Genomic DNA, 12,624 nt, shown 5'->3' on the forward strand with positions numbered 1-12,624 from the left:
TTAGCGCTGTGCAGAGCTGGTAGCAGCGTGTGGGGAGGCTGCTTTCCTCTGCCTGCTCCCGAATTGTGGGGAACTTGTCATTGCACCCAGCGCTGCTTAGGTGGGGTGTGCTCAGCTGGACCAGCGCTGCTGGCAGGGCTGGCGGCGTGTGGGTGCTGGCAGTGCTGCCCTGTGTTCAGAAGGGCTTTCCATGGAGCTGCCCTGGGGATCAGCTCGGCAAACAGGCAGCGCACCGTGTTACGTGGCTCTGTTGGGAGAAGGAAGGAGCGGTGAGGAGATGGGAAGAGTGTGGCAAGGAAATCTGTAGTAATGCCAGGCAGGTTGCGGTGGTGGAAGAGGCAGGTTGGTTGGCTGTTGTGCCTTTTGGAAGAGACTGGTGATGGCTTCGTTCTCCAAAGCCCTGCGGAGCAGAGCCTGGCCCGCGTGTGGTGGCCCCCCTGGACGCATCCAGCCGGAGGAAGGCTCCAGCATGGGCAGAGCCGGCGGGATGCTCAGTGCCAGGCGAGGGGTGGGAGGGCAGCTGCTGTGCCAGCACCTGGTTCACGCCGTACAAAGCAGAACCAGGTGGTCTCCTGTGGCTGGGTGTCGCTTGTGGGTGAGCCATGACCGGTGGGAAGACCGGTACAGACGACTCCTGCTTTTTCCCTTCTCCAGCTTCTGTCACCCCAAAGGCAGGAAGGTTATCTTCCCCAAGCAGGAACAAATATTGCTGTCCCCAAAGTGCAAAAGCTTCTTAGAAGCTGGGGAAGCACCAAAGGACCTGCTTTACTTTCTTTACCTACTCTTCAGAGTCAGGTTTGCATTGAACGGCGTTTTTATATGGCATGGAGGAATGGCGTTAGGAAGTTCAGCCAAGTAACAATCTTGTTTCTTCTGTTGAACTGAAATTATTCTGGCTCCGCTGGGAACGCCTCACCGCAGTACTAGATGTTGGCATCAGCGTGCAACCTCCCGACGGCGCCTGTGCTCCAGCGTGTGGCAGAGCCTTATTGAGTTTATACACACACTTCAGGACAAATCTTTGCTAATAGAGTTCCAATTTCTTCCTTCCTGCTTCCCAGATGCTTCTGCCTCTGTATACAAATGACAGAAACGGTGAACAATGTTTTCAAGAAAATGTTTATTTGTTAGACTCAGAAAAGCAAGCGAGAGGTCCTATGAGGAGAGAGTTCTTGGCAACTGTTGCGCCTCTCAAACCTTCTGGGTTTGTTTTTTTCATAATGAAAAATGTGAAAAGGAAAACAAGTTTAAAGCTGGATGTGGCAGGGCACAATAAGGGGATTGTGAGTTTAATGGCATACGTCACTTGCCTTTTCCTTGTTCCTTAGGAAAAGTCCAATTTTGATGCAACTGAAACCTGCTTCATTTTTGCACTGCTCAATTTGTTTTATGTGCTCAGTTTCTCTGAACCCCGGTAGACTGCATCTCATCTTCCAGTTGCTCTTTCATTTAGTGTAACTACGGCTCTCGGGAAAAGGATGTGGCAAATAAGAGACCCCCGAGACAGAGCTGAGTTTGGTGCCCAGGCTTCCCCCAGACAAAGGCAGCCTTTGCACAGCTTTGCCTTGTTCACAAAATCAGCACTTGTTCCCTTTGCTCTGTTCCTGCATGGGCTCCCTTCATGCGCAGTGTTGCCTCGGAGCTGAGGTCCCATCCCTCGGGATGGGGCACGGTGCGGATGCGGTGCAGAGCGCGGTTGGACCTGGGGGGCTGGCACCCAGGAGGAGGTGATGTGGGGTGCAAGGTGGTGCCTCTGCTCCCTGGACCTGGGGCAACACGGCTTCCCAAAGCAGTAGTGCCACCTCCAGATGTAGGGTGAGGTGGGCTGAGACCCTCAGAGAAGGACCTGGGCCATCAGTTGAAGTTATCTGCAGTGCCGAGTGGCCTTTTTAAGGTCTATTGCTGAAAGTAAGGTGCTTATTCGGAGTTCAGGACAAAAATTTACCTTTAAGTACAGCGCTTTGATTGCACAGACTGCGAAAATACTGCCGGCAGCTTCAGATTAGCATGTGCTATAAGGGTTTGGTGGTTCAAGGGATGTGGATTTAGCTCTGGATACTCATGCTTGAAAGTCTGGGTAATAGCACATTGGGATTAATTTTCCTGCGCCGTTCCCAGAAGGGTGACTTTGTCATTGACATGTGTGTGTGAGGGGAGGAAGATGTACGTGTCTTCTGGTCTGGCAAATGGAGGCTGTGGAGTTGCTGAAAAAAAGCAGAGCTGTGGGAGGAAAATTGCCCACCTGTTCCCATCGGTACAATCTTCCATTTTTGGGCACATGCACTTTTCAGCTCAGATACCCGCAAATGCCAGATTCTCCCTTTTTATACACGGCGGTGACCTCAGAGCATGTGCAGCGAGTGACAATGAGCTCAAAGCGAACATAAGGGTTCCCAGCCCTCCTTTGACGTTCGTTCAACACTTTGCTTCTGCTTAGTTTTACTGAAATGCCTGGTCCAGTTGACGATACTCAATAACTTAAAAATCTGCCACAGGTTTACTTAAAGAAACCTGCTTAGAGTCCTGGATGTCTTTCCTCATAAATCAGACATAACAGCTTTTTATTTTTTAAGCTCTGGGTTCATGTGGTGCAAATGCCTTAACGTACCCCTGACACTGTCACTGTCTTCTCTTTGCAGTTTGCTGCTTCGTCGTGCACAAGCGGTGCCATGAATTCGTTACCTTCTCCTGCCCCGGTGCTGATAAAGGCCCTGCCTCGGATGTAAGTACCTGCTCCAACGCCTCGAGTGAAGGCACAGCGCGGTGTTCTGTGGATCACTCCGTTTCACAGCAATTTGGAGAAGATGTTCCTCCAGCTTTCTTGGCCGATGACACTTCTGTGCCGTTATTTCACGGGCATCTCTAATTCATTGTTATTTGTAGTTGTGTGGGCTCTCATATATTTTTTGAGACACTTAAAACACTTTCAAATCATGCAATAACTTTCTCAGCAGAGCAGGGAGAGCGTATGGGAATGCAGAGACATTTCAGCTTAGGGCTGAGTCTGCAGCCTTGCCCTGTCTCCCTTTTGTCCTGTGAGTCGCAGCCTCAGTTTCCCCATCGGTAAAATGATGTTTCCAGGGTCTGCCACCTGAACAGAGGTTTTAGGTTTGGGGTTAATTAACATGCATGAAGCACTAACTACTAAAAAGCTGCTTTAAGACTTTGGCCAGCATGCCCTGAGCTGAAGAAGACTCTCTCTTCTGTCAGGGCTTGGTTCAACATCTTGATGGATTCCTTTTGTCACAAGTGAAGTACCTGAAAGAATTAGCTGTTGTTTAACAGATGCCTACCCTGTTGCTAGACTAGAGTCAGCCCGGGGGAATGTGCTTGTCCTTGTTCCTCCTCAGCTCATTACTTTTTCGAAGGCATCACTGCCCTCTGTCATTATTTCAGTGTCGGTCCTGTGTTGCCCCGCGGTTGTTCAGCGTTACCTGGGGTCGGGGCCCTCAGCCGCTCGCCTGCAGCATCCCTGCTCCTCACCCGGGGGCTTCTCGCTAAAAGCAGGCAGTTTTTTTTCAAGTCTGTTTCGTATCACCTTGCAGGTTTAATTAAACTGATATATATGTTTGGCCTTCTCAAGGAAGGAAAAAAAAAAAACCTGCAGGCACATTTCATGCTTGCTTGTGATTTGCGTGGTCAGTGTTGCTGTGTTTGCTCCGACTCCCTCAGAAAACACAGAACTGACCAGGCAGCATCATCAAGGACAACAAAATTACTGGGAAATACGAGTTTAGGTGTGACTTTTGGAAAACAATATTGCTGGTCTTTAAAAACAAAAAAAAAACCACCCAAATGCCCGCTGACTAAGTCTCCATCCTTATTTTCACAAAGACTTAATTTCCTGGTGAATCCCCCGGCTTTCGGGGGCGAGTGGGAGAGCTGGAGCAGCGGAGCGGAGCTGGCTTAGGCTCCTCAGCGCGGTTCTGCCAGTGCCTTTCAGGTCTGTCTGGCAGGTTTTGTGTTTTACCGTGGAAACTAGCTAATTTGGGGAACTGCTAGGAGAAAAGAGATCGAATTGGGGAAACGACAGTGCACCACAACTCTCACCCTTAAAAATAGAACCAGTGGGAGCAGGCAGTGTAACAGGCAGCTGAAGGTGGAGGCTAAACACACATTGTCAGTCGCCCTGCCCGAAACGCGGCTGTGTGCCGTGATTGTGATAAATGGGAGCTTTTGGGGACGGGGGTGAGGCTCGCAGGGAAGGGCCGAGACGGCTCTGAATGGGGCAGAGCTCTGGGGCATCAGCCCCTTTTGGGTATAGCGTTGGGCAGATGCTGCAAGGAGAGGCTGTGCGGGTATGTGGAGGGGAAGGGCTGAGCGTGGGTCACGGTGGTCTGGGATCCTTCACCAAAACTGCGTTTCTTTTCCAGCCAAACCAGAGGGGCAGGCTTGATCGCTTCCCGTTTTGTCTGGTTTCTCCTCCTGTATGAGTGTGCTGGGTTTGGGGCATTTCTGGGTTGTATCTAAGAAATCTGGCTGGGCTTTGGTCCCAAAGAACCGCTGGGCAGCTCCACCGCAAAGCTGCCGGGGACCCCAGGCAGGGGGACGGGGTGGGATGGTACCTGTCAATCCCCCACGTCCCCAGAACTGCCTTTGAACCTGGTCACTGCTCTGGCTTTAGCAAAGCGGTGGCTTTACCCCAATGCCCAGCTTGTGGCTGATCGAGGGACCTGCCTGTGCAAAACCCCGTTTTGACCCTGAGCCCCTGATGTCGGATTTCTCGGGGTACGTGCGCTTGCAGCCCCCCCAGCCCCAGTTGCACAGCATGGTGCCTCCGGCGTGCTGAAGCCTACTTGACAGCGCGCTTCTCCACCTCCGGAGAGGATGCCTGGCAGAGTGTTAATTGTAACGAGCCGATAATGAAACCTTTGGCTGTTTCCCACAGGCTGAGCTGCCTTGGTAGGTGTCTTCCAGCTCGCCCAGCTCGCAGCCTGGATCCTGCTCCTGCGTGCTGCCAATGTGGCTGCTGGGGGTGCTGCAGGAGCAGCCCCGAAAAAGGCTGCATTCAGACTTGGGCTTATGCACAGTTTGATAAGCCCAGTTTTATTTCCACTTCCCACCAGACAATTAGTCAAGATATTACGTGGGGTTTTTTTAACCCCTGCCCCAGGCACTTTGCATATGACTATTTCTTTCCTCACTGAAGGCTTTCTTCTCCGCAGGGGCTACTGCTAATTGCAGTGTATTGGTGGCTATTGAACCTTAAAAATTGGTTAGTGGAGGGGAAAAGGAGATGCAGTAGAGATGCCAACCCAAGGGAGACTAATGCATCCACGAATACTCTCGTCCTGCAGACTGTTAATCCGTAACACGTCTTTACGAACTTGAAGGTCAGGAGAGGCTGCTGGGGTCCTGTCTGAACACCCTGACCCCAGAGCAGTCATCGGGGTTTGTTCCTGGGCCCGGGTGACGGCTGTACCTTCTGCCTGAACCGTGGCAGCAGATGTTCGCAGCTCCATCCTGCACAGCCTCCGTGGGAGCAGCTGCGGCACTGATGGCCCTTTTTCTGGTGGTACAGCAAACCCGAGGGGAAGGTGGCAGGGTGGCACTGGTGTCAGGCTGCAGGACGCAAGGCCCTGGGGTCTTTGCTGTGCCTGGAGCAAGCAGGGTCTTCCAGCGGAGGCGTGGGCAGGAGCTGCTGCCTGCTCGCTGCGTCGCTTGCAGGGAGTGAGGCAGAAGCGGTCAAGGACAGGGCTCCATCGCTCTGCTCCTGGGACGGGGCTTGACTGGGATAAAAGCATCCCTCTGTCTCCATCTCTGGATGCTTTGGGCCTGTGCCAAAGGGGCACAGTCAGGATCCGTGCAGGGGAGCAGTGGTAAGGTCTCTGCATGAGCGTGCATGTGTGCACACACAGTGTGCCCACACGGCATTTGTCCCAGCACGCTTGTCCGGAGCGGGTCACTCAAGGGTGTAGAGTTGCACGAGAGGGAAGCGATGCCTTTGCACCGCTCGCCTTCATGCCTCTGTTTTTTTCTGGGTAGTTTCACTCATTGTCTCTGCTGCTCCTCTGCAGCGGGCGCCTGCTGTAACAGGGCGAGGAGAACTGGAGAAGGCATGGGGAAATGAGGTAAGAGTGGTAGAAGGTGATCTACTTTCCGCCCTTCCTTTAGTGTTGAGTTTGACCATCCAGGCAAGGTAAGAAGCTTGCATGCACGTGTCCAGGTCCCTCTGCACAGTGCCAGTGCTCAGGGTGTGGGTAACGTGGCAGAGCCCCTGCTACCCGCACAGCCTGCCCTGTGCCTGCTGGGCAGTGAGGCGTGTGTCAGGCTCCCTCCATCATGCAGCCAGTGGTGCTGGAGGTTTTACTATGACCTTTGCTGCTAAGTAATGTCACGCTGTGAGATTCCTTCTGGCCGTGTGGATTTAGGTCTGACACTCACGCTTGCTCTCCTCTGTCCTCTGTCATCTAAAACACATAAAGAAAATGGCAGCAAAACCCACTTGTGGGTCTAGCACCCTGCAGACCTGATTCAGGCTACAAGAGGTATATGTCATATATCCAAAAATATATTCGTTTAGATGTCTATTTAGATATTTGTGCGTGCAGAGATGAAATCTTATAAGGCTGCTTTAGGTGCAACGTAACCAGAGAAGGAGCTGCTGTCTGAGCAGAGCCGCCAGGCTCCCGTCCCTGGCTGGGCTGGCGGCGGGGCTGCGTGGCTGTGGGCACCCAGAGAGGGTGATGGCAGTGGGCAAGGGGGCTGCTGGCCCCGCTGGCCCCACAGCTGCAAGTGGCCCTTTGCTGCTGTGGCAGCTCTGGGAGCGGCTGGGTGGGTTCTCCAGGGCGCTGCGGGTGCCTCTCGGGCGGCAGAGCTGGAAACCCTCCCTGGTGTGGTGCAAAAACAGCAGAAAGGCGCCAGTGAAGGCGATCAGGGCAGAGGGAGATGGAAACGCTGAAACCACTTAACCTTGCTCAAGGAAAATGAGTTTGGCAGTGGGAAAGCAGGGACGGCTGTGATCCAGATGCCACCTCCGGAGCTCTGCTCAGGCGTTGGGCAGCCTGCCCGCCCAGGCGCCGCTTTGTCATCCTTGCTCATCATCTGGATAGCAGCTCGCAGCAGGCAGGAAAGGCAGCAGGTACCGGGGAGATGCTTCGCCTGTTTCTGCGCAGAGTTTTGGCTGAAGGTGGACGCAATGCTTTTCTTTTTCTCCCCACCAGCCCTGTCCAAGCTGGGGCAAGCAAGGAGCAGCGAGGAGCCCTCGGACGGTCTGGTCCCGCTCCCTGAGCGCAGCCCCTTGGCCCCTGACCAGCAGGTCTCTCCCACACGTGTCTCTTCCCACCCTGCGGCTGTCCGGCCGGCTGTAGGTTACTGTGGGCAGCCTCTGCCTGAGAAGGGAAAGGTCTAAATTAAATCTAAGTTGTCACATTTTAAGAGGTGCCACTTGATACCAGGGCAATGCGTAAAGGCCCTTGCTCGAATTCTCTATTGCCTGCTATTATTTCTGGGTGAGAGTTGCCACTGTGGCTCATCGAGCAGACAGGTAAAAGCTGCCCAGTTGGTGTTAATTAATTTTTAATACATTATTTCTGAAAATGAAGGGAGGAATGTAGATGCTTGGGACTTAAAGCAGGGAGCAAAAATGGCCCTTTTGTAGCTGGATTTTTTTGCCATTTAGCAAAGCCCGCTGGGAGACCCTCTGGTTTGTACCCTGCACAACTGTCAGCTGGGGTGTAACTGGGGGGTGCGTGCAGGGCAAACTTTATTCCTTCTGCACTGGCAATCAAGCTTCTTACAGCAATATAATCCTTAAGGAGCTTTGAATCAGGAGTCGGAAAACGACTTCAGCAAACATCAATGTCCTGTCTACTTGGGGAATGAGCCGAGGACAGGGGTTTCATTTTGAACTGATGCAAAGCTCGAGTTTTCCTCTGCTCTGTTGTTGCTAATAACCACGGCATGAATCCAGAGCGACCTATAATTATGTCAAACGCGGGTAGCATCTAGGTTGTAACAATTATAGCTATGCATTTTTTTCAGTCAGTGCAGCAATCTGGTAACTGTCTTTCCTTTCATAGGTATTAATATCCAATGAAATCTTGCAGGAAGAATGAGTTTAATTTATTGTATTTGTTTAAACCTTGCAATGTGTTCGTCCTCACAGTGGGCCACGTGATTTTGCTGAGCTGGAGAGGGAAGAGATTGGTTCAGTGAGATGGCATCCCCGTCCTCAGCATCTGCAGGGGCAGTGCAGAGCGGCGGCTGGAAGAGGCTGCTCTGGCTGGGGCTGCAAACGAGATGCTGTGGTTCCAGTCAGATCCCAGCCTGGGCTGGAGCTTTTAACGCCAGCTGGCTGCTGGTTTTCATCCCCAGAGCTGCTCTATTCTAGTATGCTAGTCATGGAGCCCAGGGGAAAAAAATATATTAAAAGAAAAAAATTTTCTAACTTTGCTCTTCGATCTCTGTATCTTGTAGGACTTCATAGTTACTTGAGAATCAAGGAGAAAAACGTTTTGCATCCTGTAAAGTGCTTATGGTGTATATGGATGCTTAATTTTAAGCACCTGAGTAATGCTAGTTATTTAAATGAAACTCTTCTGTTTGAAGTTAAGTATGTGCTTAAGTGCTTTATGGGATGGTGGCTTGTGCGTGTATCAAGCAGATAATCCTGGGGGGAGGCTGACATTTTACATTTTTTGGAGCATAACAAAATAACTGGAGAGCAGGGAAATGTCAAAGTCTCTTTCTGTTACCGTCGACTAGTCTGTCTTTGGAGCAGTTTTCTGTTTGATCTGGTTGTGTTTGAACCTCCTTGAGGAGAGCGAGAGCGTGTGCGTGCTTAACCTTGCAAAGCCTACCGAATAGCAATCTTCCATCTAGGAGAGGAGGACTAATTATACAGCGATGATAGGGCCTCTAAGTAAAATAAAAAAATTAATTGCTTCTTGCAATAGAGAATGAAGCTGTAGCTATAAATGCTGGTACTGAAGACACCGGGTCTGCTTTCACGCTAGATTGCTCTTAAGTCATGGCAGGATTTTTTTTTTGGTTTTTTGATGGCTGAAGATGTGATAGTGGGTCTGTGTTTTGGGCAGCAGCATTGCTGGGGGCAGTGCGCCTGTTACACGGTGCTGGCTAGCTGAAGGCAATGGCATTTTTACCGTTTACTTCTCTAACTTGGTCCAAATGTGGGCCGTGCTGAGCTTTGAAGCGCTGGTGGTGAGGGCTGCACGCTCTGCTCTACCCGCACTGCACCGCTGGGCTGGGCTCCCGCGGCTGCGTGGGCCTGCATTCCTCCACGAGGTCTGAGCTTCACCGTAGCTTTCACGTTAATGCGCTGTCAGGTTGTGGTCTCTCCCCTGCATCCCCAAAGTCAAAAGCGGTGAGCTGTTCTGGAGAGGCTGGCCAGCCCAAACCCACCAGTTCTGGTGTTAGACTCTGCTGTTTCACGACAAGCTCTGACGCTCCTGTGCTCCCCTCTCCGCAGGAGGCAGAGCTAGCGTGACCGTTCGAGCTGAAGTTTTCTGAAATACAGCAAGGTCTTCAGGAGCTGAAGTCAGGCATGTGTAATGTAATGCAGGTGGCAAACCTAATTATAGTTGGAGCTATTAGTAGAATGCCTAATTATTTAAATTATAGACAAAATAATCATTAAAATGACCTTCTTTGCATTATCCTGTTAAAGGTCATCAATCAGGGTGCATTAATAAATATCAGAGTTGCTCTAGGAAGGTAACAGGCCAGTGTAGCTTCATTTTGATTTTGCAGTTAATTTTTCCGCCATTTGCAGCTTTAGGAGAGGATTTCTGTAATGCTATCACCACAGCACCTTTGGTCTTTCCACGCTTTGTTTGCTGGAGGCAGAATCATTTCATCTTTGTCTTGGGCTCCTCCTTTCTCGAAAAGCTCCAGAGTTGAGTGTTTGTACTGACGAAAGTGTTGCTGCTGCTCGCTTTTAGAACAAGAGAGAAACTTCACAGGGTGTGGGTCCTACAGGTGTTAGTAGAGTCAGAAGCTGTCTTCGCAGCGTCAGTACGTGGTCGTTATCCCTTCATGAACAGCATCACCAGATCCCCAGCTGACACTTGTAGCAGGGGAAAGTGGAGTGACCCCCTTTGCACCAAGTTTGGTTTATTCTCCAGAGCATTTGGGCAAATGTGGGCTGGCAACAATTAGCAATGAGACTTCAGCAGCAGAACTAATGAAGATGTCGTTTGTACTACCTGAAAATTAGCAGCTGCTTCAAGTTTCTCCTTTCTGGGATTATCTCCCATGGGAAGGGATGCCTGCTGCGGGGTATTCCCTTTGCACAGGATAGCGTCACGGGGTTATCAGCAGGTTCTGCCCGTCGGGGGATGGAGGTGGGATGCGCAGCTGCCTTCCCTCCCTCCAGATGTGCCCGTTGAGCCAGGACCTTCCTGAAGGCACCAAGCACCCTCTTGCCCAGGTCCTGCCTTAGAGAGCAGGTCTCCGATCTCTGCTTGCATCTCGCATACCTCTAGGATGCCCTGGGTCTGGTGCATAAGCAGATCTTCACAGCCTTGCAGCAACTTGCTGCTTTCTTTTGTCTTGCTAATTAACTTCTCCAGCTCTCGTGGTATGCCATCTGCCCTTGCGCGAGGGCACATGCTCGCGGCTCCTGCTGGTGCTGCCAGCGCAGGCAGCCGGTGACGGTTCCCATGGGATGAAGATGTATCTGCCTTGCTCCCTCCCAGCACCTTCTGGTGCTTCCCTGGCTCCGCCGGAGCCCAGCTCTTTCTCCTGCCAGCCTGCACATGTCTTCAGCCCTGTAATTGAAAAGCTCTTCTCTGGTTTTCTCGGGGTGTGTGTGTCTAGTTACTCCTGTTAAGATTGCAACCTCTCTTGTTAAAGGAGGGGATTGGAGAGGGTGGTTGGGTCCGTGCCCTGCCTGTGGCTCTGGAGATCTAGTGGTTGGGTCTGAGCTGGGTTTGTGCAGAGCCTATCAGGAGGGCAGCGAGGTGGGTGGTGCAGGCTGTGCCCACCCGGGTGGCACCAGTGAGGGGGGGGTCTAGAAACAAAGCGTCCTGCAGGCAGGAGGTGTTTCAGGGGGTCTCTGCGCTGTTTCAGGCAACCCGGAGGCTGCAGAGTGCAGGGAAAGCGCCGTGGGAGCCCTGTTCTCATGGAGAGCTTACGCTAGTAAAATGACTCTCAAGGCATGTGAAAGATAACAAACGTTTCTAAATGATGTTGAGATGCTAATACTGCTCAGGGAAAAAAGCTGAGTTTTGGCTTTTTTTTTTTTGCTGCTCAGTAAGAGAGTGTATTTTATTCAGTGTTGGCAGCAGCAAGAGAAGAATAACTGTCATCCATATCCCTCTGCAGTTGTCTGACTAGCAGATGAGATCTTTTGTCAATAAAAATTTATTAACTTGCTGGAAGCTGTCAAGGAAAGCTGTCAAGGGCAGGTTTTATCTGCAGCAACATGTTTGACATGGAAACAGCCCAAGCCGCAATGCTCGTGCCCACAAACACGTTAGCTGCTGGTGTGTTGCTGGCCGTGCTCGGGGACCGCTTGCCCTTCCACAGCCAAGGTCTGGGCAGAGGGGCTGCCTGGATCCCGCTGCCTGCGCTGCCGTGCCCTCAGACCCTGCGCTGTGCAAGGTGTTCTGTGGCCGTAATACTGTAAATGATAGAAAAATAGTTTTGGTATCACTTACTGGTGCAGCAGTGTCAATCATCTTTAAAATGTGGCAGGCTGAAGCAGGCTTCCACAGAGTTACGATGTTGATAGAAAAGATAGCCCGAACCTTTGCTGTCTTGCCTTGAGTAGGACCTGTGTTTACCTCTTGTGTGTAAGCTTCTTTAGTGGAGTCCTTACGGTTTATCATGGCTCTTTTCATTGAAACAATAGACCCATCACACTTGTTCACTTGTTCCTTAACTTCCTTGCTTGGTTTTTGCTGGGACTTGGAGTTATTTCTCACCAAAGGCGTTTTTCCAGCCCTGTGCAAGCAGGCGTGGGATGATGCAGGAGGTGCATCCCCAGGGCAGCAGCTCCTGGCTGCAGGTCCTGAACAGGACAGGGCAGGTGAGTGCTGCCAAAAGCCTGTCCTTGCCAAAAGCAGGGGGTCGCTGTCGGTGGTGGCCGCAGTTGTCTTCATTTCATCTTCCCCTGCCACCTCCTGGCTTCAGTGAGAAGAACTTGCACAGTAAGAGGCTGCTGCCCAGAGCTGTCTCATTCACGTCCCTGGCCCAGCCTCTTACAAACCTTTATTTCCCTGGAGGGAACGACAGGCTTTTCTCTCCAGTGTCACCTTTAGAGTCGCTGTTAGGCCACTGCTGTCTCTCTGCTGTGAGTTGTTCCTTACGTACTGTGGGGGATTTTGCCCAGGGGAAGTGTGGGAACAAAAGGCAAGGGTTTTGGTTTTATGTCCACTGCCTGGATTTCATTAGGTGCAGACAGTAAGCTGTCGCTGTGTTGTATTTGCTCTGCTATCATGCTGCTTAAATTGCTATGAAATTCACTTTAAAATAGTCTCTTCACATGAACTGTGTTTATTCTTCTTTGGAAGGGATAATTTAAAGCTTTCTCTGCAATGAGGTGGGGAAAGCAGGGGTGCATAATGTTGAATCAAACCTCTGTGGCTGTTCTGTAGAGTCCAGGAAATTTTGACAGTACAAAGGATTAAAATAACGTCAGCCACTCGGGTGTGGGTCTGG

General features: G+C 51.3%; 1 protein-coding gene across 1 annotated transcript in view; it reads left to right on the top strand.

Annotated features, from left to right (window-relative positions):
• The first annotated feature begins 602 nt into the window (after positions 1-602).
• PRKCB (protein kinase C beta) overlaps positions 603-12,624 on the top strand; it is an 88,428-nt gene continuing 76,406 nt past the window's right edge. The window contains exons 1-2 of the mRNA XM_009286624.1: positions 603-621; positions 2,640-2,722. Of these exons, the coding sequence (XP_009284899.1) occupies positions 603-621; positions 2,640-2,722 (102 nt within the window). The remainder of the gene's footprint in view (positions 622-2,639; positions 2,723-12,624) is intronic.

This window comes from Aptenodytes forsteri, unplaced genomic scaffold, assembly GCF_000699145.1.
Source record: "Aptenodytes forsteri isolate BGI_AS27 unplaced genomic scaffold, ASM69914v1 Scaffold55, whole genome shotgun sequence".
Taxonomy (NCBI): Eukaryota; Metazoa; Chordata; class Aves; order Sphenisciformes; family Spheniscidae; genus Aptenodytes; species Aptenodytes forsteri.